The sequence below is a fragment of the Chelon labrosus genome (assembly GCF_963514085.1).
Source record: "Chelon labrosus genome assembly, chromosome: 16".
NCBI classification, from domain to species: domain Eukaryota; kingdom Metazoa; phylum Chordata; class Actinopteri; order Mugiliformes; family Mugilidae; genus Chelon; species Chelon labrosus.
Genome location: NC_140349.1, coordinates 4724477 through 4750624, shown reverse-complemented (window position 1 = coordinate 4750624; position 26148 = coordinate 4724477). Strand labels below are relative to the sequence as shown.

Genomic DNA, 26148 nt, shown 5'->3' with positions numbered 1-26148 from the left:
ATATGGACCACAAAACTTTGCCTGTAGACTACAACCAACAAGAGGTAAGAGAACTAGTACGCGATCACCAGGCGTGAAGGTCCGCGCAACAGACTTTTTGTCAAAATTTGTTTTCATTTTTGACTGAGCAGTGGAGAGTGAATCACGGGCCAAATTGCAAGCGTGATGCAGTCTCTCCCTAAAAGAGCTAACGTAGTCCAGAATGTTTTCACCCAAACTAGTTTTGTTTGAGAGAAACTTCTCTCGCAACAGGCGTAGAGGGCCGCGAACAGTGTGGCCAAATACCAGATCGGCTGGACTGAAACCTAATGACTCCTGTAACGTTTCCCTCACAGCAAACAACAACAAAGGCAATCCCTCATCCCACTCACGATTTGTCTCAGTACAATATTTGCGAAGCATACTTTTTAGAGTTTGGTGAAATCTCTCCAATGCACCCTGACTCTCGGGATGACAAGCGCTGGAAGTATGGTGGTTCACATTTAGCTCCGACATGACCTGGGCAAAGATTTTGGACATAAAATTTGAACCTTGGTCACTTTGAATGCGCCTCGGAAGGCCAAATGTGGAGAAAAACTTGACAAGCGCTTTTACGATGGCACAAGCTTTTAATGAACGCAACGGGACAGCCTCAGGGTAACGAGTCGCAGCACACATCACAGTGAGAATGTACTGATTTCCAGACTTGGTTTTTGGCAGAGGACCCACACAGTCTACAATAACATGTTCAAATGGCTCTCCAACGGCAGGGATTGGCTTTAATGGAGCTACTGGGATCACTTGATTTGGTTTACCTGCGACCTGGCAGGTGTGGCATGAACGGCAAAATTTCGCCACATCTGACTTAAGTCCAGGCCAAAAGAAATAACGGAGGATACGGCTGTAGGTTTTTCTAATACCTAGATGACCAGACATGCTATGGTCATGAGCCAAACCTAGCACCTGGAAACGAAACTGCTGTGGCACTACAACTTGAGTCACAGAGTCATGTGCTAGACCAGAATGAGGGGACCAACGGCGCATCAGAACTCCATCGTCCATCAGGTAGGACCCAGACGTATAACATTTTGGATCTGTTAGAAGAGAAAAACAAGGAGACAGAGTGGGATCAGTTTTCTGTGCCTTAACCAACTGATCTCTGTCTACTGAAAGTGTCAGAGATTTAACATCAGGCTGAAGCTCCACAACAACATTCTCTTTAACATCTGAGAGAGAATCTGTGGGATCAGAGGTAGTCATGAAAGAGTCACTAAGATCCACCAAGTCTTCAAGTTTCCGGGCCTGAGCACGGGTTACAGCACACACAGGAAACAAAGGAGGTAAACCAGGCGCAACAGAATCGGAAACACAAATCTGCAATTGGGGTTTCAATGACCTCAGGAGACGGGAAAACTTTTCCACCGGCCAAATCGTTTCCGAGGATCAAATCAATACCAGCTATTGGCAACTGGGGTCTCACAGCAATTTTGAATTTACCTGACACAATCCTAGAGTTTAACTGAATGAAATGCAATGGGGCACGTACAGCACTTAGCTTAACCCCCCATGCTATAATGTCAGAACCACAGTAAGACTGAGCTGAAAACGGGAGAACACGTTCACACATGAGAGATTGTTTCGCACCGGTATCCCTTAGGATAGTGATTGGAACTGGCTTATCCATACCCTCAAGAGAAACAAAACCTTGTGTAACAAATGGTTTGAAATCCTTATCAATTTCATCTACCACATCTACACTTTGGTGGCGTTGTGGTTTAGTGTGTATGAAACCGATTGGGGACGGTGTTTTGACATTCTTAGCTTGTGCTTTTTTCTTAAGAGTGGGACAGACGGCAATGAGGTGACCCTGTTCATGGCAATAGAAACACTCTCGTTTCTCAATGTCACCAGTAACAGCAGTGGGGTTACGACGGGGGTTTTTGGGTGATCTAGGGCTCCGGCCAATGGAGACTGGATCACGGCACACTGGGGAAGAGAAAACACTTTTGTGCATTAACAAAAACTCATCAGCAAGTACAGCGGCATCAGTGAAACAGGTGACTTTTTGCTCATTCAGATAAATGACAATTTTCTCTGGAAGTCGGTTTTTAAATTCCTCTAACAAAATGAGTTCTCTCAAGTGATCAAAAGTTGCTACCTTACTGGCCTGGCACCATTTGTCAAACAGAGTGCTCTTCTCCCTTGCAAACTCAACATATGTCTGATTGGCAGTTTTTCCACAATTTCGAAACTTTTGTCTGTAAGCCTCAGGCACTAATTCATAGGCTCTAAGGACAGTGGCTTTCACGGTGTCATAATTTAAACTGTCTTCAATGGACAGAGAATTGCACACTTCCTGTGCTTTCCCAACTAACTTACACTGGAGTAGAAGAGGCCACACACTCTTTGGCCAATGTAGAGTAGCGGCGATGCGCTCAAATGCACTAAAATATATATCCACTTCAGACTCCCTGAATGGAGGAACTAGCGCAATGTGCCTGCTCACATCAAAGCCATCATGAGGACTGGGTGTGGAGGTCTCCATGGATAAAGGACTGGCAGTTACAGCGGCTCCCGGCTCCAACTCCAGAGCCTTTAGTTTCAGGTGCATGGTTTCCACCTCCAACTCCCGTTGTCTCACCTCCACCTCCTTTATACGGAGGGTGAGCCTCAGCTCCTCGGCATTCATGCCAGTTTGGGACTGGGAGGTTGGGAGTGCGGCAGGAACACCAGCCAGATCACCCAGCTCAACTCCAACCGTGGGAGCTGGCTCAACTCCAACCCATCCCCTTTCACTCAACTTCACAGAGCAGATCATAGATCTCTTCCTTCTTTGCGCTAGATAACACATGCACATTAAATGAACTGGCGATAAGGCACAAATCAGCCTTTTTACACTTTTTTAATACTTCTTCAGTCGGATTAGCCACAAACTGCTAATTTGAACTCCATTTTACTTCTGCCACCACCACAGAAAAAACTGCCAAACAGACAAGCAGAGAAACAAATTCCCCCAACACAATGACACAGAAAAAGTATGACGAGCCCCCATTAAATGTTACGTCCGGCCTAGGGGAACCAAACGCAACAAGAAAAAGGTATAAATGCTCCCCTCTTTTCCCCACTCCCCAAGGACGAAGATTACTACAGAGCTGCAGTCCAACAAAAGTTCATTTATTTACAAATGATGGTAGTATGAAGCTTCAGGGTGAGCATGGCCCAAAACAACAAACAAAACAATCTGACCCAAAGCTAACTTACCTAACCAGGAAAACAAAGAAAACAAAATACAGGTTTCTAACCTGACTCCCTATAAAATAAACAAGAGAAAAAGGAGACAAACAAAAAGAGCTACTCACCCCTACTACTACCTGGACTGCTAAACTACCAATCGATACAACAATACAAATTCACAGGATATAGTACAATATAGCCTGGTGCAGCTGGGAGTAGGGCCAAGAGAGAGAGAAAGAAGGTCTCAAGCGGCGGCCATTTATAGCTGGTCCATCCGTCCATTCATCCAATCAGCCAGCACCTGGAGAGACACCAAGAGTGGTAGCACCACCACCCTCAGGCAGGGAGGAACAACAGCACAGAACAATTACACATCACGACCAACAGAAATACTAAATTATGACCCTGGGTCATAACAAAATCATTCATTATGTTTTGTTGGGGAAAACAAGAGGATAGATAGATAGATAGATAGATAGATAGATAGATAGATAGATAGATGGTTTCTTTATTAATCCCAAACTGGGAAATTCCTCTGTTGCAGCAGCAATGTACAGACATTCAACCATATATAACAAAAGCTAAAAAATCAACAATGAAAATAGAGAACTAAAAAAGAACAAAAAAATATACACAATATTAACATAATTATAAGATAAGTGAATATTTTAAAAAAAGTTAAATTAAATAATAAATAAAAACATTAAAAAATCACATATTAAATCGCAATCGCAATATTGGGGGAAAGAAATCGCAATTAGATTATTTTCCCAAATCGTTCAGCCCTACTTATAGGCTACACATTTTAAAGCTAATACTAAATCTAATCCAAATGTCCTGCAATGAATCCTATTTTCAAGAATGTTACAGAGTAAAAAAATAAATGTTCCAGCTTAGTTATATTAGTGAGGGGAGAACACATTTAAGGAAGAGCTTCTTTGCACTGAATATATTTTAACAGTGTCATCTCCTTTTACTATGCTGAAAATACAAATGGTGTACACTAGAGATACTTTAGCCTAATTTCAAAGACATCCGTAAGTGGACATCATAAACAATGCTTTTTAAAAAGTAAGGAGAGATGATTAAATCATGATTAATGCATCACTTGTTTTCTGATTTGCATTCATTCTATACCCTAGAGCAGTGGTTTTCAAAGTGGGGGCCGCGGCTAGGGGGGCCTCAAGCAAATGAAGGGAAGATAAGAAAAAAATTGCAAAAATTGCAAAAATATAATTATTTTTAATCATCATTCTAAAATATAATTAATTATTTTTTAAATAATTATCATAAAATATAATTAATAATAATATATCATATCGAAATGTTATTTGCCATGCTCATTGTTCTGATTCCCTGCCAGTCAAAACATCGTTCATGACCTCATAATCTATGTAGACCTGGGGCCTCATGTACCAAGGTAGCGTGCGTACAAAAACGTTACGTACGTACTCGCTCACGTATAAGTTCAGATGTATCAAGAGTGAAATGTCCGGGAACTTTGTACGTCCCTACGCCAACGACGTGGCTGGCGTAAGTACGACTCTACAGATGTCGATCCTTTGGCGACACTTAGAGGTGATGCTGGGAAACTGTCATCAATGTGAAAACTATTACTCTGACCCATCGGGACTGTGCCGGTCGACCCTGAGCAGAGCCATGCAAGCCGCGTGGGACGGAATAGGCCTTTGTCACGCAACAATTGAATATCGAAGAACGTCTCTGAGTGGGGAGACGGCACTTCCGGTTAGCTTTTTACAATGGCGGAGGCCGATAAATACCACTGGACCAAGTCTCTCCGTAACTTGCCTGAAGTCACCTACGACGACGTTGTTCGGATTGTAAATTAACACTCTCAAATAGAAACGTCCAAACTTAGGAAGGGATACAAGTTCTTCTGGGAGAAATTCATTTTCAATTCCGCTGACTCACCTTCGTTAACGTTAGCTAGCTTGAATGTCAAAGTCAAGTGTATTTATATAGCAGAGATAAGTGTAATACATGTGTCAGATAAAACATCCTTTTTAATTAATCGAATTTTGTTTTATTTACAATCATTGGTGGGAATACATATTTAGTTTCTCAATGGCTCCGAAACCGGTAGTGCTAACGTTAGCAGACTCAGCACCAGCCTGAACGCCCTCCGTTACCCCTAGGCGTGTGTTAACACGGTCATAAACTGACCGGCGACGGGGCTGATCATCCCCCCAGTTATTCCAGGGAAACCGGCGTAGTATTTGGTTTAAGTTTCTTCCGACCACTTTGCGAGACGTAGATGCTCTCCTTGTCGAAATGCAAACTGCAAACGAAAGTGCTGCGCCAGAGAATATTAAAAGAAGGCCCCTCATCTCTCCTTATTAATCTCACCCAAGACTTGCGGAGTGTTTCGTCCTAAGGGAAAGTGTGGAAGCTGAGGTATGGCTGTCTACGTCCTGATGTAGAGCAACCCGGTACACTACAAGAACAACTGCGGGTGGAGGCTGCCATTGTTGTTATCGTTACAGTAGCGTTACTAGCAACGACCGGAAGTTCTATATCCCTACTCCGCGTTCCGGAAGCAGGAAGTGAGACATAAGCCTATTATCCGCATGTCAGCCAGGTATATCAGATACCCACAATGCATCTGAACAGGTCAACATTAAAGAGCAATCTGCAGCGAGAGACGGTTTTCTGACTGTAATCAGAGCTATCGACTGCACACACATTGATATAAAAGCGCCATCGCATGAATTTGTAAGTGTCAACAGGAAGATCATACGTGATGCGCAAATGCAAGTAAACACTGTGGCAGCGTGCCAAAGATGACGTTTTACGCATCCCCACTCCAGTGAGTAGCGTCTCCAATTCTCTTTCTGTGAAGTTCTTCTTCCTTCCCGTCTTACTCATTCTTATGTTTTCGTTTTCTGATCGCGCAGAGAGGGGAATCTCAGGTGCAGGGTCAATTTAAATATAATTTCCATATTTAAAATGGGCGTGGACGAGGAGTTGCATATGTAAAAGGGGCGTGGAGAGGGAGGAGTCGAGTACACTCGATTGGGATGTACAAAGGAAATGTGCTTCGAAATGCTTCTAAATCTGAGCTTACGTCACGATTTAGAAGGAAATCTACGCAACTCTTCGTACATGAGGCCCCTGGTGATTTGCGCCATTTATCAAGCTGCTTTGCTCCTCAAGCTAGCGTGTAGCTAGTGCAAAATGGCCAGGTTTTTGACAAGAAAGCAACCGAATGAACAGACCAACAGCCCTGCTGTGGAGGACACTGCTGCAAAAAAACCTAAGAACTCCTGGGCAACTAAAATCTGAAAATATGAGGCGCACTTATGCTCGACAAATGTAATAGCTATTGAATAGTGAATAAAAGTAAGAAAAAACATTCTAAAAGCTGATGTTTCTTTACATATTTTGTTAGCCTAGAATCTAGACGCGCCCCTAGCGGCAGCAAATTACATTTGCTTCCAGGGGCAGTCTAGTTACTCTCCGTTGACTTGAGATTTCGAAAAATCCAAGATGTACCGGGCCAATCACGAGTCGGTGGGCGGGCTTAACATGATGACGACTGACCTGCGACCATAAATTCCATGAATTACGCGTGAATTCCCCATCCTAGCTAGAACTACCAGAGCGATGGCTGCTGCTAGCGAACAACAACGAACAAACGGGTCACATTTGACTAACAAAACAACAGAGGTGGAAAAAGTACTAAAATATCGTACTCAAGTAAAAGTACCAATACTTGGATGAAATATTACTCAAGTACAAATGAAATTACCCATCTGAAAAATTACTCAAGTAAAAGTAATAAGTAGCTAATTTAAAATGTATTTTAAGTAAAAGTTATCTAGTTACATTTAAAAAAAAAACCTGTAGAACGGGGCGGGGGATCTCTCCCATGTAGTGAAAATAGGACAAGGGGTCATACATCCAAAACTTTTAGTTTAGTTTTTAATTAAAGAACACTCTATACAAATGTATAAAAATCTATACAAATGTATACACATGTAATGACAACATAACACATGTCACACATGACATGTAAGACCCTTAGAAAGGTATAATGTGCAATTTTAGTTCTGACCATCCCATAAAACTTTTTCAAATAATCAACTGTCAATCAAACTGTCTCTGAACCGTCGTCGCTCTTCTGATCCACCTCCATCTCGTTCTCAATCTCCTACAGAAAGACTTGGCGCTTGGTAGTGGTAGCCTACATGCTGACCATACGTCACTCACTACGTGGTTCCGGGCGCGATTTTTTTTTCGGTTTTCGTTAGTCAATGTTTTTTTTTTTTTACTCAGTAACGGATGGGATTTGTAATGTAGCGAAATACAATACTTCACTCAAAACGTAATCAAGTAAAATTTAAATTACCGATTTTAAAAACTACTTGAAAAATACAAAATACACAAAAAAACTACTCAATATAGTAACGTGAGTAAATGTATTTCGTTACTTTCCACCTCTGCAAAACAAATGCATGAAAACAAATACCTGAGAACGGTCGAACTCGGTACACATGTGTTATTAACCCCTGGTTCATTTTGCGCCGGAGTTGTCCTTTAACTGACTAAACCTAGTAAGATATCCAAGTTGTTCACAAGCTGCTAATTTGTCTCAACACCTCTCTTCCACGGCACAGCGGGGTGGTCGACATCGCGGACTTTGTCACGGGCTGAATATTTGCCGAGCAGGTTGAGAAAACTGCTGCATGCTGCCACATTTCACCGCACAATAATTCACCATCAGTCCCACGGGATTAAACAAATATTTCTTTAGCTGTTTCAATGTCGAAATATCTAAGTAATTCACAAACTTTTCTCCGCGTTTCCCCTCCATAGCAAGCAACGTATGTATGTATTTATTTTTATTTGTCTGTGAAGCACTTTGTAACAGTGGTGGTTTTTTTTGGTTTTATTTTTTTTGAAGTGCTAATTTCTATAGCTAACTAAAGCCTTAATTAGTCGAGGAACTTACCGTCATGGCGGACTTTTCTCTCTCAGGCTGGTCGGCTTCATGGCTTCATGGTCGGTTTGGGCGGGCTGCTGAAGAAGCACGTACGTACGCACGTACGTGACGTCACACATAACGGTCGAATTATTTGAGTACAAAAATGAATCAAAGTGATTGAGAACTATGTACTTTAATTCAAAAATCCGTTATATTAACTTAGAACATTTGTGGTGAAATAGCTTTTTTTTTTTTAATTCGAGCTAATACAACCCATTTTCTTTAACTGACTTGTACTGTTAGGGTTTACAGTGAGAATTAAATTTACACAAAATATGATTTTGTGGAGTGCAATAAGTGACGAGACAAGAGACGGAGATTTGTCGAGTCAGCTTTACTCTCCACTTTCTATAAACTCCAGAGTACTGTCAGCGAGTCAGGTAAGAACTGCCACACACAACGTAAACACGGAACTAGAACTCGAAAACCCTCACGTCCTTAAAGGTACAGTCTCTGGGTGAATGTCTCTCTCATTGTTTATTGTGGGCCACCACAATTTTCATTTTCAGAAGTTTGTCAAACTTTGAAGGATGACTAAAAGCTGTTTTAATCTAGTTCTACTCTGGTAACTGAGTTTGAACTCTATGAATGAATGAATATGAAGCAAAGGTAATCAATCAAATCTTACATTGTACAGTTTATCTAAAGACGAGGAGTTTGAGCTAGTGGTCTCTGAGGATGGATGGAGGCTTTAGAACAAACTGATAAACTGGCTGCAGTCATAACAGACCTACCTGGAGGAAGGAGGCTGATCAGTCTCAACTCATCTAACAGCCTTCATGAGGAAACCTGTGTCTGCTGTGTCTGTGTTGGATGGATTGTATTGTTGTAGCAGAACTCAACAGAACTGCAAAGGATCAATCAAAGGTTTCAGAAACAGACCAAAAGACTTCAACTTTCCTCTCATCCTCTCAGTACTGTCATCTCCTCTGACTGTGTTCATCCAGTTCTGCTCTCACGGTTTTACTGTCAGAGTCAAACATCTGAACCAGTGGCCCACAAACTCTGGGAGGTTTGGTACTTCACAAGAAACAGTGAAGGAATACTTCAGACAGTGAGTCACAGTAAAACACTTAGAGACATTAATTATTTCAAAGCTTTTAAAATGCAGCATAAAAATCAAGTTTATCAAAATTAGTCAAAGACACTAAAAAGATTTACTGATAATAAACAAAAATAAAAAATACTAGATTCATTTATATGATGGGAAAATTAAAATACTCAACAACAGAAGACCAAAGTTCCTGTTATAGTTATAACATGTCACATAAACTGCTGCAGCATTTAAACTTTAAACTTATTTTAACTATAGATTGTTCAATTTTTCCAACATCACAATATTCATCACTTCTCAGCATCAGCTGCTCCAACTGTGGGCCACGTTTCTTGCTGCATTAATGTGTTAGCATCTCTTCAGTGTTCACCTGGTAAAGATGATCACAACCAGCCTCTTCTTTGTAGCCTCCTGCTGCAGGTAGATTAAACCTACTGAATCTGATTCAGTCTGAAGTTAATAAAGTTAATCTACAGGTTGATTAGAAGATTAAACAGTCAGATTAAATCACACGACTCATTTCAGGTTGAGCATTTCTCCGTGTTTGTTTGTCTATGGTGTCTGGTTCTACATCAGGTGTAGGCTTTAATCCATTGGCTATACTCACCTTAACTTTAGCTGACAGTGGACAAGAGGCAACGGACAAATGACAGGTCAGTCACAGAGCTGACATCCAGAGAATCATTCAGACACACATTCACACCTAGCAGCAATAAAAACACTGACAGTAATGTGTGAAACTAATAATGCAATAAATGTAGTCTATTGACCTTTATTCATTTAAACTGTTTAACATGTGTCATATCAAATAGATTTATCCAGAAAGTAAAAGAAAATTTACCAAAGAACATTTCAACTCTCAACACTACAAACACAAACTGTACAATCAAAGCTGATTAACTTTAAAATAAATCTACTAATTTAATATGAGCATTGACTATGTGAAGAGTTTCTATGATTGAATGTAATAGTAGTTACTGGTGGTTTGAACTGGTTTTAACAGTAAGTGTAGCTTAATACTGCAGCTCACAGATATCTGAGGGCAGCTAAACAAATAAAGACGTCAGGCAACAACTGACCATATCATTCTGTGACAAACTGTGATCTGATCGTATGCTGCACACAGCTGTGAACAAAATAAAATGTACTGGCTGGACAGTTCTTATGAGCTCGCCATCACTGTGTCCTTTGATTATTGTTTTAGAAATCAGTCAACGGGGAACAGGAGTTAAATCATCAGCATCATTTATTAAGTCACTGTGTTGAAACAGGCTGTATTCAGGATCAGGATGGAAGGAAAACACTTTTATCATTGACCATAAAACCTGTGAATACAACATAAAATAATGTAATAATAAAACATTACATTCAACCTTGTATCAGAAACCTTTGGTAGATAGACCCTTCACACCAAACACAACCAATCATTAAATAATATAAATGAGAGAATCATTAAATGATGGAATAGAAACCACAATAAAGACATTTTTCACTGATACAACTTCATCTAACAGAGACAGAGAAGACATTTAATGTTTAGTAAAGATGTGAATAGAATTTATTATGTGGAGGCTCTATTTTAACTTTTCAAAAACTCCTCAACTTCTATCTGGAGTTTACCTGTAGTACAATTAGCTCCATCACAACTATCTATGTTTACATGTTAGATGGTTATCAAGGCTCTCTTTGTTATGAGGTGTGACATCAATCTACTTGTTGTCATGTTACACATGCAGCATCTATATCAGGAAGGACATTTTCATACCTGCTTTACCCAAAGACACATACAGTTATAAACTTTATGCTTCAATACATTGAGAACTCTGCCTCAGAAGACTGACTAACACCAGAAGAAGAGTAGTATTGTTGCTTTGGTGAACTCTCTGTTTCCAAACTACTAGTCTGAAAAGCCTCCTGTCTGTGATCTGGATGGTCTCTGAAGTCATCTTTAGATTTAAATCAAAAACATTTGGTGAAGCTGATTTTAGTTGTTATGCTGGAACCATCTGAGAGTTGAGAATATCAACTAAATGTTTATTATCATAAACCAAATATCTTAGTGTGTATAAATATCTTCATAATTAGTTTAGGTCATTGTATATTTGATTTAAAGTCTTCTCTTATTCATTATATTTGTCATCATTATTGTCATTATCAGTTTATTTTTTTATTCTTATTGAAGAAATCTGTGACTGAGAGGGAAGATTTCCCTCAAACTCAAAGTCTCATATTCTTTATAGAGTGGAGTTCTCTCTCCTCTTTCTGCTCTTTATCAGTTTCCTCTTGTTTCTGTTCAGACAAATGACTACAAATGTAGAAATGAGCTGTGATGTCACAAAATCTAAAATGCATAAACAAGTGGAAGGGGTGAAAAAAAAAAACAAGTTTCATTTCAATATTGAAAACCTTTTAATGTCTCATAACATGCAAACGTAACTTTAATAAGATGATTCTATTCTCTGCATATGAAATGTCAGACAGAGCTAGTCCAGAGACTTCAGCTACCTTTGATCAGTGGTGCATTGTTGTCTTCACATCTGATTTATTTCTGGTCAGTATCTGGATGGACAGACAGATCTGCTCTCAAACTTTCTGTATCTGTTTCTGGAAAGAAGAGGCCTATCCCCCCGTTAATGTCCACCCATGAATGTGTTACTACAAATAAAGACCAGCTAATCTAAACCAGATGAACCACTAATCTGCATCCCTACGATAGCTGAGGCTGAAATACATCATCTATGTATCTGATGAGTTCTAATTTATTATTCAGTCAATAATTAACTGTTTCATAAAGTCAAAAGCAGCAAATGTTCAGATTTGACAGAAAAAGAAAACAACTTTAAACTTTAAATATATCAGATATTCACTTAATTCACTTCTCGCTTCAACAACTGTAAATATGTTTATTATGGCACTAACACACCTCGATCCAGAAAGGATCATTAGTAGTGGTTTGATTGTGGCTCATTAATACTAACATTACATGGTAAACCAGGTTCACTCCTTCACTGTGGTGCTGAGACATTTAATAACAACAATAAACTGTAGTGTGTGATCACAGAGAGGGTTAGATAGTGGAACAGCTCTGTGTTCACTCCTGTATTCCTCTAGTAAACACTGGACACAACCAACTGATGAATGAGAGAGTAGATATACTGCAGGGCTTGATAGATGGACAGGCTTTAGGTGTTCAGACTACAGACTGATTACAGAGCAGGAGCTGGTTGGATGTCCATGTACTCAGACTCACACTCAGAGACAAAACAAGGACAAAAGACATGAGGGACGGAAAACAGCAGAAACACAAGGAATGAGGGAGAGAAGACACCAGAGCCATGACAGAACATTTACATTTCTATTAAACAACACTTTAGTTGGTTTGAATGTTTGCTTTGAAATACAGAAAATATAGTAAATATAGTAAAGCTCCCAGTTTGGATTCGGGAGGCAGACACCCTCTCTACTTTTAAGGTTACTCTACTTAAGACTTTCCTTTTTGATCAAGATTATGGCTGGACTGAACCATCCCTTAGTTATGCTGCAATAGGCCTAGGCTGCTGGGGAACGATGCACTGAGCACATGTCCTCTACTCTCTTCTCTCTTACACCGAGCTCCTATCCTCTAATTTCTTATTTTATTTCCCCTCCTCCTCCTCCATCTTCCTGTGAGTATCACTGGCCTGGAGTTGTGTGTTTCCTGTGGCGCTCCATACTACATCTGTTGTCACTTTATTTTTGGAGCATTTGCAAAAATCCCAATTTTTTAAAAAGCTTTACAGGAATGAAAATGCAACCCGATTCCTGCAACTCACACACAAACTACAATGAAGGATCTGATCCCAGAAAAACTAATAAACAGGGGCCAATTAAAACAAGCTTTAAGAAAAATTCAAATTTAGAAAAAAATAATAATAAAGGACACACTTAATTATACATTTCATTTTGATTTCAGCTTGGTATGTTTAAGTGATTACTGATTAGTGATTACTTACTACAAAGTAAAGAACAAAATACATAACTTGTTTTAAATTAAAAACAAACATCTGTACAGACTCATTGGAGCTGTGTTATGTTGATAGTTGTGTATTCATTCTAAGACAACATTCACTTTTGTCCATATATCATACATGATGCAGCTTTTCTTCACCACTTGTCTTTGGCCTCTAAAAGCTGCTGCAGTGATTCAAAACACCTGATGACACAGCTCAACAACACTCTGACTAACACATTAATCTGAACCTGACAGCTGTTGGAGAAACCTATAGATACAGGAATGAAGCCTGAACACAAGTCAGTGTGTTCTAGTAGCTTTACGCTCATTGAAATAACTTGATTGGAGACGTCAATTAAAATCAGAGAAAATGATTTTGCTGATGGTTCATTCATGTGTTGGTTTAAATCATGATCTTCAGGTCAAGACGAAAAATCACCACGTCATGTTTCATCCTCTCATCTTTCAGTTTAGGCGTCTGGATCATTTTACTGTAGAAACAATGAATCACACGAAGAAATTATTTTAAAAGGACAAAGTTGTTTTATCTCAAACATCAGGTAACGACTACATGTTTAAATGTGAGTTCACCTGAAACAACAGCAGCTTTGAGACTATACTATTATATTTGTTTAGTTTGATCAACTGTGTTTACTGTCTACTCACTTTCTAAGGATCTGGACGTTCAGCTGATGATGATGAAGTGTCAGAAGCTAAAAACATAAAAATAACATGAATGGTTTCTGTCAAGTTTTTCTTTGAGATTTTAATAATCTTTAAATAAAGCTCACAAATATAAATCTGATCAAATAATCTACCTAATTTAAATATTGACAATACTTACTGTTAGCAGGTTTAAACCCTGAAATAGAGAAGACAGTTATTTATTATAAGAACACAAGAGTAAAATGTGCTTTGTGCAGCCCTAATATGTACTATATAAACTAATGTCACAAGCATAAGATATGAGACACGTGAAGCTATAAGAGCATTAACACAAAAACACATGGACATGTTAAATACATATTGGAAGTATAATGATTTTTATGAGAAGTAAAACCATATTTCTGTTCTTCACCGTTGTTGTTTCTTTTCCAGATTCCATAGCCGATTCCAGCTATGCAGGCTGCCAGGAGGAGCAACGCTACAACAACTCCAATACCAGCAGCAGTAGGAGGGAACCCTGAGGAACATAGAACCAAAACAGGAGAAACTTCAGATAATTTAAAGATGAAGACAAATTAAGACAAATAGTGATTATTACAGTTTGATTTTCAGTGATGCATTATAAGTACTGGCTGAAAACTCTGTTACAATATCTAAAGTTCACAGCAAACAGGCTTGACACTTTAACAAGTCTAAATACTCTCTATACTCTATATTACACCCATCATCCTCCATGTAAATGTAACAATATCAGTCAAACCTACTGTAAAAGACTTGGAAGCAATATATGGTTTTATTTGCAATTCGTAGTTCTGTGTTGTTTCGAATGTTCGTGTATGTTGTCATGGCTACGGAGGTGACGGAGAAAGGTGGACGGATAAGAGTACACAAAAAGGGAAGAAAGGAGTGTACTTTGTAAATTGATGTAAATACCCTGCAAACATTTCGACGTCTAATAAACGTTGAAACGACGTCTAAACGTACACGTCGCCAGGAGGTCTAAAAGCAATGCTGAAATGCAAATTGAAACGACGTCGCGTTGCAACCTCGACGTCTTTTTAACGGTCGTAAACAACGTCTCCACGTCACGTTGTAACACAGATGTCTTCTAAACGCGCATTATTCACCTTCTAAAAATGATCCAGTGTAAATATTCTGATATATATACTTTTACAGCTGTAGCCTATGTGTCGAGTTGTTTCTGCAGTGAAGTGGAGTTAAAAAGAGGTTGACAAATGCAGGTAGAGAAGATGTTGACGTTGCGATCTGACGTCTTTTCAACCTTCATTTCAGCATTACCCTGCAAACATTTCGACGTCTAATAAACGCTGAAACGACGTCTAAACGTACACGTCGCCAGGAGGTCTAAAAGTAATGCTGAAATGCAAATTGAAACGACGTCGCGTTGCAACCTCGACGTCTTTTTAACGGCCGTAAACAACGTCTCCACAACGTCACGTTGTAACACAGATGTCTTCTAAGCGCGCATTATTCACCTTCTAAAAATGATCCAGTAAATATTCTGATATATATATTTTTACAGCTGTATGTGTCGAGTTTTAGATGTTGTTTCTGCAGTGGAGTTACAAAGAGGTTGACAAATGCAGGTTGAGAAGATGTTGACGTTGCGATCTGACGTCTTTTCAACCTTCATTTCAGCATTACTTTTAAAGCCCCTGGCTGCGTTTAGGTCTCGACGTCGTTTTAACGTTTGTTCAACGTCGAAATGTTATCTGTTCACACTGACTGATTAACTGTAAAAACAATTACAGTGTTTACATATAGATAATACATTTAATGAATAATAAATGATATTAAAAATATTTTTTGCTATAAATTAACACATTTATATAAATACAATGTATTAACAGCACCTACCTTTGGGGGAAATTATAAGCTTGACAACACAAAAGTGCAGTTTCTTTAAAGTTTTATTACACAAACAATCAGAACACTTTTGAAAAACTAAAAACTAATGAGACCAACATGATTCTTACGCATACAGCTCTGGAAAAAGTTTAGAGACCACTTCAAAATGATCAGTTCCTCTGGTTTTACTACTCATAGCTATGTGTTTGAATAAAATGAACACTTTTGTTTCATTCTATAACCTACTGACAAAATTTCTCCCAAATTGGAAATAAAAATGTTGTCATTTAGAACATGTATTTGCAGAAAATGGCAACAGGTCAAAATGACAAAACAATTCTGGTGTTTTCAGACATTGTATAATGCAAAGAAAACAGGTTCATATTCATTTTAGAACACAACACTACTTTTCAAACTTAGGGGGAGTTTAGAAATCAACATTGGTGGAATAATCCCAATTTTTAATCGCAGCAGTGGTCTCTTTATTTTTAGCTGTATGTGCAATAAACATAAAAAAAAACTGTTAACACCTTGTAAACACCAACACAGGTGAAAAACACTTTGTAGGCGATCACCATCTCCTCTGGCCCCCTCTCCCTCCGATCAATGGCTCCTTCACCTGGAGTGGAGATCCTCACTCTGTCATGTGAAGCTGGAAAAACATTTGAAGTATATTACTTAACAATTCTTAAACACATCTTGGGAAATTGTACACTGTTTTACCATCTAATTCACCTACGTACATACTACATACATCACATGAATGTTAAGTCATGAAGCAGACATAAATTGCTTTTTGGTTATGTTTACATATGTCTGTGAAGGTTCTCAGTCATCCAGGTCATGGTATATCCAAAAAAGGTTTAAAAAAAGGCAACTGGACTTGTAGAGTTTGTTCAGAAGACGTTTCACCACTCATCCGAGTAGCTTCTTCAGTTCTGGTGGACTGGTGGGAAATCTGAGGTTTAAATAGGAACTCCTCCTGAAAAAACTTGCTTGTTATGCTAATAACCAGAAAGTTTCTGGTTATTAGCATAACAAGCAAGTTTTTTCAGGAGGAGTTCCTATTTAAACCTCAGATCCTATTTAAACCTCAGATTTCCTAGCCTGGATACCAGACTCTCTGACTTCGCAGAGAGTCTGGCCTAGCTCCATTGGCAAACGTTTATTTCCTGGTGGGAGGGCACAGTTTGAGGTTTAAAATCATCGGAGTTCCTTTAACCAATCACTAACGTTTGGTAATGACGTATGTTATGCGCCGGAGCCTTCAGGCTCTGCTGCCTCGTACTTCCGCTTTCAAGAACGCAACAAGTAAACAAATCGCTACTCTACCATCCCCCATTGCAATTAAGGACGCGAAATTGGAATAAAAGTGCTGTAATGCCAGGAAGCATATCCACAACGGAGCGAATGGCTTCGAGTATATCCGTCTCCGTTCGTGTAAACATTTCAAACTCGGCGCGCAACTGAAACGTAATCGCTCTCAGACCCGCCCTCTGTTCGCTGATTGGTTCGCCAACCAGTTGGCCGGAGTAAACGTTAGCGGATCAAGCTATTCCAGACGGAGTACTGTAGGGAATGCAAATGAGCGGAAGTACGTGGGCCGGCGGAGCCAGGCTACAGATTTCCCACCAGTCCACCAGAACTGAAGAAGCTACTCGGATGAGTGGTGAAACGTCTTCTGAACAAACTCTACAAGTCCAGTTGCCTTTTTTTAAACCTTTTTTGGTTATGTTTACATAGGCCAAAAAGTCCCAGATAATGATAAAATAAAAACATTACATGATTTTAAATAGAAGAAGCATTGTTGATTAACAAAGCAGACAATTAGGCATTGCATTGGGAGTCAAATTTTTATGTTCACAATCCACTGAATGTTAACATTTTAACAGCTCATCAATAGATTAGGCTACTATTGTTTTTTTATGAAGATAAATTAACATTTTCAAATTATCTTGGGGAAAAAATGCATTTTCTGGACACCTCCATGTCAGCTGGTTTGTATAAGTGCTTCACTGATTTATGTCTGGATTTCTAAACTCCAATAGTCCAAAAATATCAGAATATTAGACACTGAAGAGCCCTGTTTATGTTAGCCGAGTGAGCAGCTAGCTTGAAATCCACTCGACAGTTAAACACATAACGTCGGTCAATGCCACTTTTTAAAACACAGAAAGTTGCATATGAACCTACAGTCTATGATAATGAACACATATAAACCGTCTGTAATGTTTTATGTCAATGAACTTACCGAAAAAACTGTTCGGTACGTGCTGTGCTGGCTTCTCTGCAGTCGTGTTCCGCTGCCAGGTTTGAAGTAGAAGGTCCCGCCCTTTTCGCCTCTGATTGGCTAGAAGGGCTCTCACCCGATTGGTTGTATACATTTATTTTTTTCATCTCGTTGGTTTGTGGTCGAGGTGCAACCTAGACCTATTTTAAACTCGTTTCACGCTAGAGGTCGCCCCTTAGACCTGCCGTCAACCCCCAGGTTGATGAAATGTTTGCAGGGAATTTTTGAGCGCCCTGTCAAAATGGCAACAAGGTATCTTTTATTTTATCTTCTGATGTTGTAGTGATTGTGATTGTGTCTGTGATTTATGTAGTTATATTGATTTGTATATATTTTTTGTTCAATGCTCTTACGGTGTTGGTGGATGTTGAATGGAACGGTATTAAATGAGCGAAAATCTACCGACGTCTCATCAATATCTGTAAAGTAAAACCATTTGACCGGGGACCGCTACAGTAAGAGCTTGGTGAGCAAGAGTTTGACGCTGCTGCTTGCCACCGCTGAGGAAGGAAATCGCCGCTGCCGGCCGCTGTTACGGGAGGATATCACCGCCGCTCGCCGCTGAGGATATCAACGCTTGGCCCCGTTGCCATGCTGCACAGCGTCTTAGCAACGGCTCAACGGATAACGGACACAGCAAGTAGCAAAAGTTGATCTCACAAACATTAAAGAAGTATGGAAGACACTCAAGCTTCATCCGAGAGCCTTATGGACATTAATGGACAGATTGTTACTCTTCAAAAGGAAATTCAGGACTATAAAGGACTGGTTCAAAATGCGAGTGAAATTACGAGGCAGGATATCCGGCAAACGACACAGTGTAAAGACAAGACGTTGGCTGCGCTACAGTGTAACGTCCAGAACGCCACAAAGGATCCTCGCCGCTCTGTGCGTCCCAAAGTCCCAACAGAAAAAATGCTTGCTTATCAAAAAGAAGAACTAAGTAAAAAGGAAAAGAAACTCATAAGCCTATATGAACAGTGGAAAATGCAAGCACGTGAAGCAAGAGAGAAACTTAAATCAGATATAAGTGATGCACTCATGTCATCACTTGTGGACATTTTAGAAAAGGAAAGAGATGACATTTTGAGACTTTACACTGAAATAAGAACTCACATCACACCATCAGCTGATTTGAGGAGGAAAATTGATGCATGTGAAGCAGAAACTCATGACATTACCAAAGTCATATATGAAAGACTAACAGGCGTTAATGGAGATTTTAATGCTGAAGTTGAAAGAAATCGTCTGCGTGAGCTGCTAGATCGTGATTATGCAATCTCCATCTATGGTTCCACTGCTGCACCATCAGGAATCACTCATCATTCCTCATCTTCATGCATCGCTTTGAGACGAGCTGAGGCAGCTGCAGACCTTGCAGCAAAGGAGGCTGAGTATAGGATCGTACAAGAGGAAGGCAAACAAAAGAAAAGGATCAAGGCTTTGGAAGAACAACACCAGAAAGAACTTGAAATTCAAAGGTCTGAGCTGGAACGTCTAAAAGCTGAAAGAGATGTGGAGGCAGCATGGGCCAGACTAGAATCTTACAACAGAGAAATGGTACAGTTAAGTGATGCACAATCATTTAAAGGGGAGCAGATGAGCCCACTTTCAGCCCCCCAGCCCCCTGCGCCATACTCACCTACAGTGCTGTCAGCGCCCCCTGATGTTGCTCAACTAGCACAAGCTGTTCAGGACAGTATCACACTTAACAGACTTCCAATACCTGAGCCTACAGTGTTTCATGGTGAACCAATACATTTTATTGAGTGGAAAGCCTCTTTCATATCACTAATAGACCAAAGGGGCATTTCTGCCTGTGATAAACTGTATTATTTAAAAAAGTATGTCAGTGGTCCAGCTCGTAAATGCTTAGAAGGAACCTTTTTTAGAAATGATGAGCAAGCTTATCAAGATGCGTGGAAAAAACTAAATCAGAGATACGGCCAGGCTTTTGTTGTCCAAAGAGCATTTAGAGAGAAATTATCAAATTGGCCAAAGATACAGACTAAGGATGCTGAAGGACTAAGGATTTTTGCAGACTTCATTAATGCATGTCAGCTAGCCATTCCCCATGTAAAGGGCCTGGAAATATTAAATGACTGTGAGCAAAACCAAAAACTGACCCAAAAATTGCCTGACTGGGCAGCTTCTAGATGGAACCGTCAAGTTACAAAGGCTCAGTTAGATGGCAAAGACTTTCCAAGTTTCAAGGATTTTGCTGATTTTCTGTTGCTAGAAGCAGAAATTGCCTGCAACCCAGTCACCTCCATCCATGCTCTTCGCTCTTCAGAGTTATCCAGTAACAAAAATAACCTGAAAGATACTAGGAGAAATAAAGCAAGTGTATTCAGTACTGAAACAGCTGTGCACAGTGACAGAACATCATTGAGAGAAAACATGGGGCCTCAATGCATATTATGTAAAGGCACACATCGGCTCCATAAATGCCCTGTCCTCATGGAAAAGTCATTGGAAGAAAAAAGAGCATATGTCAAGGAGAACAGACTTTGTTATGGCTGTTTAAAACAAGGCCACAGTGCAAAAGAGTGTCGTCGGCGCCTAAAATGTGACACTTGCTCGAAAAAACACCCAACCTGCCTTCATGATGACAATTTCTTAAAAAACATAACAAGAGAAAGGCAAGTGAATACATCAGACACCACGCAAAATAGCACATCAGAGACAACAACTGCTGTATCACTCAATGTCGCCAGAGAGGGACAATCAGCTAGTACCTCAATGATTGTTCCAGTATGGGTGTCAACTACTGTTAACCCATACAGAGAAAAGCTTGTCTATGCCTTGTTGGACACTCAAAGTGACACTGCATTCATTGATCAGGAAGTGAGTTGTGAATTACAAGTAAATGGATGTCCAGTAAAACTAAAACTCACCACCATGATGGGAGAAAATGCAGTTACAAACAGTGAGAGAATATCTGGTCTCCGTGTTAGAGGTTACAATTCTGAAAAACACATTCTCCTCCCTCCTGCATACACAAAGGACCATATTCCTGTGAACCGAGAACACATACCAACCTGTGAAACTGCCAAACGCTGGAGTCACCTATCACCAATCATCGATGAAGTTCCACCACTCCTCAGTTGTGAAATTGGACTCTTGATAGGTTATAACTGTCCAAAGGCACTAGCACCTATACAAGTAATACTAGGCAAAGATGATGAGCCTTATGCAGTGCAAACAGAGTTAGGGTGGAGCATAGTTGGCAGTGAAACACCTCACCATGAAACAGACATGATGAACGGTCTCTGTCACTGTGTGGCTGTAAAAGAGATCCCCCCAGTAACTCCTATGGATGCAATTCGAGCATTAGAGAGAGACTTCAGAGAAAGCAAGGAAAATGAGAAAACAGTGTCTCAAGAGGATCTCATCTTCTTGGACAAACTTAAGGAAGGCATAAGAAGGGATGAACAAGGACATTATGAAATGCCATTGCCTTTTAAGGAAAGAGCATACATGCCCAACAACAGACAGCTTGCAGAGATTCGTCTTAACCACCTCAAGAGGCGATTGTCTAAGGATGAGAGATACAAGGAAGATTATGTTAAGTACATGAGTGACATAATCAAAAGAGGTGATGCTGAGGAAGCTAAAGATGATGGATTTAATGGCAACAAATGGTATATACCACACCATGGTATTTATCACCCAAAGAAATCAGAAAAGCTGCGAGTTGTATTTGACTGCTCAGCCAAACACAAGGGAACCAGTCTGAATGAGCACCTACTTTCTGGTCCAGACATGATAAACAATCTAACAGGCATCCTCATACGCTTTCGACAGCATCAGATAGCTTTAATGTGTGACATAGAAAAAATGTTCCATCAGTTCAAAGTTCAAGAGACTGATCGCAACTACTTCCGCTTCCTATGGTGGAAAAATGGAGACTTAAGCACACAACCACAAGAGTATAGAATGACTGTACATCTCTTTGGTGCAGTGTCTTCACCAGGATGTGCAAACTATGGATTAAAACATCTGGCCAAAGAGCACAACCTTGCATTTCCTCTAGCTTCACAGTTCATTGCCAGAGACTTTTATGTGGATGATGGAGTTACAAGTGTAGAGACAGTGAAAGAAGGAATTCAGCTGGCACAAGAGGCACGAGAAATATGCGCAAATGGTGGGCTCCGGCTACACAAGTTTGTATCAAACAGTGACTCTGTTCTAAACAGTATACCAACATCAGAGCATGCAACTGACATTAAAACAAAAGACCTTGCATTCAGTGAGATGCAAATAGAGAGAGCACTAGGCATTCACTGGAATGTAGAAAGAGACTGCTTCACTTTCAACATCACACTGAAAGACTAACCACCTACACGCCGTGGAATATTATCCACCATCGCATCTGTATATGATCCTCTGGGATTCGTTGCTCCCTATCTCCTCAGTGGCAAAAAGATCCTGCAAGAAATGTGCCATCAGGGTACCAGCTGGGACGATCCACTGCCTGAAGGTCTGAAACCACGGTGGGAGCGCTGGAAAAGGGATCTCATCAATCTGGAGAAAGTACAGATAGCCAGATGTTATGTGCCTACTGACTTTGGAAAGGTGGAGAAAAGAGAACTGCATCATTTCTCAGATGCAAGCACCACTGGGTATGGACAATGTTCTTATCTGAGACTTGTAAATGGGGATGGAGATGTTCACTGTGCCTTCATCATGGGAAAAGCCCGCATCTCCCCCACAAAAGTCTCCACTTTTCCAAGGTTAGAGCTCACAGCAGCAACGGTCTCAGTCACAGTGAGTAACATGCTTAAAGAAGAGCTAACTCACGACACTATAGATGAATTCTTTTGGACAGACTCAAAGGTTACTCTTGGGTACATACATAATGAAGCAAGACGGTTCCACACCTTTGTCGCAAATAGGGTGCAAAAGATACGCAACAGTACAGCACCCCAGCAGTGGTTGTACATTTCCACCAAAGAAAATCCTGCAGACCATGCGTCCAGAGGGACAACAGTGGAGGAACTACTGTCATCTGAGTGGCTCACAGGTCCCAAGTTCCTGTGGGAAAAGGAAATATATCCTCCAGCCAAGGTGATTCTGGATCTTCCAATAGGAGACCCAGATGTAAAAAGGGTTCAAACATTCTTAACAAAGACTACTGCAAAAGCGAGTCTGTCTGACCGCCTCGTGAAATTCTCATCCTGGTCTAAGGCTGTCAGTGCTGTGGCTCGTCTCAAACGCCGACTCCTGAAAGACAAATCAAACACTCACTCTATAGTGAGTGAACGACAGAACGCAGAACTTGTGATCATCAAAGACATACAAAAATAAGCATACACAGAAGAAATAAAGACATTAAAAAATGGAAATCTATTACCAAGGAATAACAAGTTACATCCCCTTGATCTCTTCTTGGACAGAGATGCTGTGCTCAAGGTGGGAGGAAGACTGCGCTGCTCATCCCTTCCTAGCTCAGTAAAGCACCCAACAGTCATCCCCAGGCAGCATCATGCCACAAAACTGATAATTGCACACTGCCATGAAAAGGTTAAACACCAGGGCAAAGGCTTTACCATCAATGAAATCCGGGCCAGTGGCTATTGGATCCCGGGTTTAAGTCAAGCAGTTGCATCCTACATTTGTCAGTGTGTAACATGTCGGAGACTAAGAGGACATGCAGTAGGGCAAAAAATGAGTGATCTCCCAACAGAACGGATGGAATCCTCTCCCCCATTCACATACTGCGGGATGGACTGTTTTGGCCCTCTCCTGACTAAACAAGGTCGAAAAGAGCAAAAAAGATATGGCTTACTCTTTACATGTTTCAGCTCTCGTGCTATCCATGTCGAAATGATAGATGATTTGTCAACTGATGCTTTCATCAACGGTCTACGTTGCTTTGTGACACTGCGAGGCTCAGTGAGACAAATTAAATGTGATCAAGGCACTAATTTTGTAGGAGCCAAAAATGAACTGAGAGCAGCTCTACAAGAACTGGACGTTGAAAGACTGTCAACCTTCCTTGCAGAACAGCAGTGTGATTTTGTGTTCAATACACCTCATGCAAGTCACGCAGGTGGAGTGTGGGAAAGACAGATCAGAACTGTAAAAAATGTGCTCAACTCCACACTCTCTCTCTCACCTGGAAGACTCAATGATGCCTCCTTAAGAACTCTATTATATGAGGCTTCTGCTATTGTAAACAGCCGTCCTCTTACAACGGATAACCTGAATGATCCGAACAGTTTAGAACCACTCACTCCAAACCATCTAATTAACATGAAAGCTGTCACTACACCTCCTCCCCCAGGCAAGTTCATCAGAGAAGACTTATATGGCCGAAAAAGATGGAGACAAGTATAATATTTAGCAGAACAGTTTTGGAGCCGGTGGAAAAAGGAATATCTACACAACATCATGCTCAGACAAAGATGGCATGCGACCACGAGGAATCTTCAAGTGGGTGACATTGTAATGGATACAGAGGAACAGCTTCCAAGATCAGACTGGAGACTCGGACGAGTCTCAGAGACAGTGAGAGATGATGATGGTCTTGTAAGAAAGGTCAAGATATGTTTAGGAGATAGACAACTGAACAGAAGAGGCGAATGCTTGAACAAAGTATCCTTGGTAGAACGTCCAGCTCATAAATTAGTTCTACTAGTAGAGGCCTCTTAAGTGAGCAAAAAACAAAACAAAACTAATCTGTTGTATTAATGTATTTACTATTTATTTTATATGAAGTAATTGCACGTAAAAATTAATAGTGTTTTATGTTTTGCATATTATATAAAACACATAATTTGGTGGGAGTGTAAAAGACTTGGAAGCAATATATGGTTTTATTTGCAATACATAATCGTAGTTCTGTGTTGTTTCGAATGTTTGTGTATGTTGTCATGGCTACGGAGGTGACGGAGAAAGGTGGACGGATAAGAGTACACAAAAAGGGAAGAAAGGAGTGTACTTTGTAAATTGATGTAAATATTTTTGAGCGCCCTGTCAAAATGGCAACAAGGTATCTTTTATTTTATCTTCTGATGTTGTAGTGATTGTGATTGTGTCTGTGATTTATGTAGTTATATTGATTTGTATATATTTTTTGTTCAATGAACAGCTCTTACGGTGTTGGTGGATGTTGAATGGAACGGTATTAAATGAGCGAAAATCTACCGACGTCTCATCAATATCTGTAAAGTAAAACCATTGATTGACCGGGGACCGCTACACCTACAGTAAGCTGTGTACAGCTCAGGATCACATGTCAGGGAAAGAAAACTCAACAAGCAAATGTTGAAACATAACCAGAAAACACGCATTCAGCTTTATAGGAAGAACTTAAAAGTCTTAAATCTGTCTAATGAATACTAAAGTAAACTAATTAGAGACAGGTATGTAGGACTTTCAAGAATAATACAGCAGTAAAGAAATACATTATGAGTAAAACATATTATATAAATTAGAAGAGCACTGAGTAAATAGTCATAGAATATTATTTAAATATCGTCCCTATACTGGTTTTGATGTCCCAATCATTCCTGAAACCTCCATACAAAGAAAACATCTTTGATTTAATATACAGTATGACTGATTGATCAATGAGACATGAACAACAGAAAAAAAGAGGAAGAAAGACGGTCTTCTTTTACAACAAGAAAACCAGAAAAGGAGACAAAACACACATTTGATTGAACTAAACATGTTTCCTACCTCCATCACCACTTTTTACGTTAGGCTTTCCCCAGTTTGTCTTAATTACTGGTTTGTCCAGTTTGGTGATGACGTCGTCCTCCACACCAGAGAGTTGAAACACACAGTCGTACTTAGTCCAGTCTTCAGGTGAGACTGATGAAATGTTCAGGTCAACATTCATCTGGAAGGATCCATCATGGTTGGGGAGGATCTCTCCTTGTTCCACTCCTTCATGAATCTCCTCTCCATCTTTCCTCCAGGACATCATGGCTCTGTCAGGGTAGAAACCTGTAGCGTGGCAGCTGATTGGAGAGGAGGGAGTCTTCTGGAGGAGAGACACTGAGGGGAGGTCTGGAGAGAGAGAGAAATAAAACAAAGACAGTTAAGTT

At 40.1% G+C, this 26148-nt stretch overlaps 1 protein-coding gene across 4 annotated transcripts in view; it reads right to left on the bottom strand.

Moving 5' to 3' along the window:
- Nucleotides 1-9933: 9933 nt before the first annotated feature.
- The window catches only part of LOC311501330 (class I histocompatibility antigen, F10 alpha chain-like), a gene marked incomplete at its 5' end in the record, with an annotated part of 33215 nt that continues 17000 nt past the window's right edge, over nucleotides 9934-26148 (bottom strand). For 2 of the 4 annotated variants that reach the window (XM_084563090.1, XM_084563088.1), the window contains 5 exons: nucleotides 9934-13754; nucleotides 13930-13976; nucleotides 14108-14125; nucleotides 14342-14446; nucleotides 25778-26110. In XM_084563090.1, coding sequence (XP_084419216.1) covers nucleotides 13933-13976; nucleotides 14108-14125; nucleotides 14342-14446; nucleotides 25778-26110 — 500 coding nt within the window. In that variant the 3' untranslated portion in view covers nucleotides 9934-13754; nucleotides 13930-13932. Of the gene's footprint in view, nucleotides 13755-13929; nucleotides 13977-14107; nucleotides 14126-14341; nucleotides 14447-15915; nucleotides 16451-25777; nucleotides 26111-26148 lie in introns of those variants that run through there. The other 2 variants (XR_014699507.1, XM_084563089.1) reach the window with 2 other exon arrangements.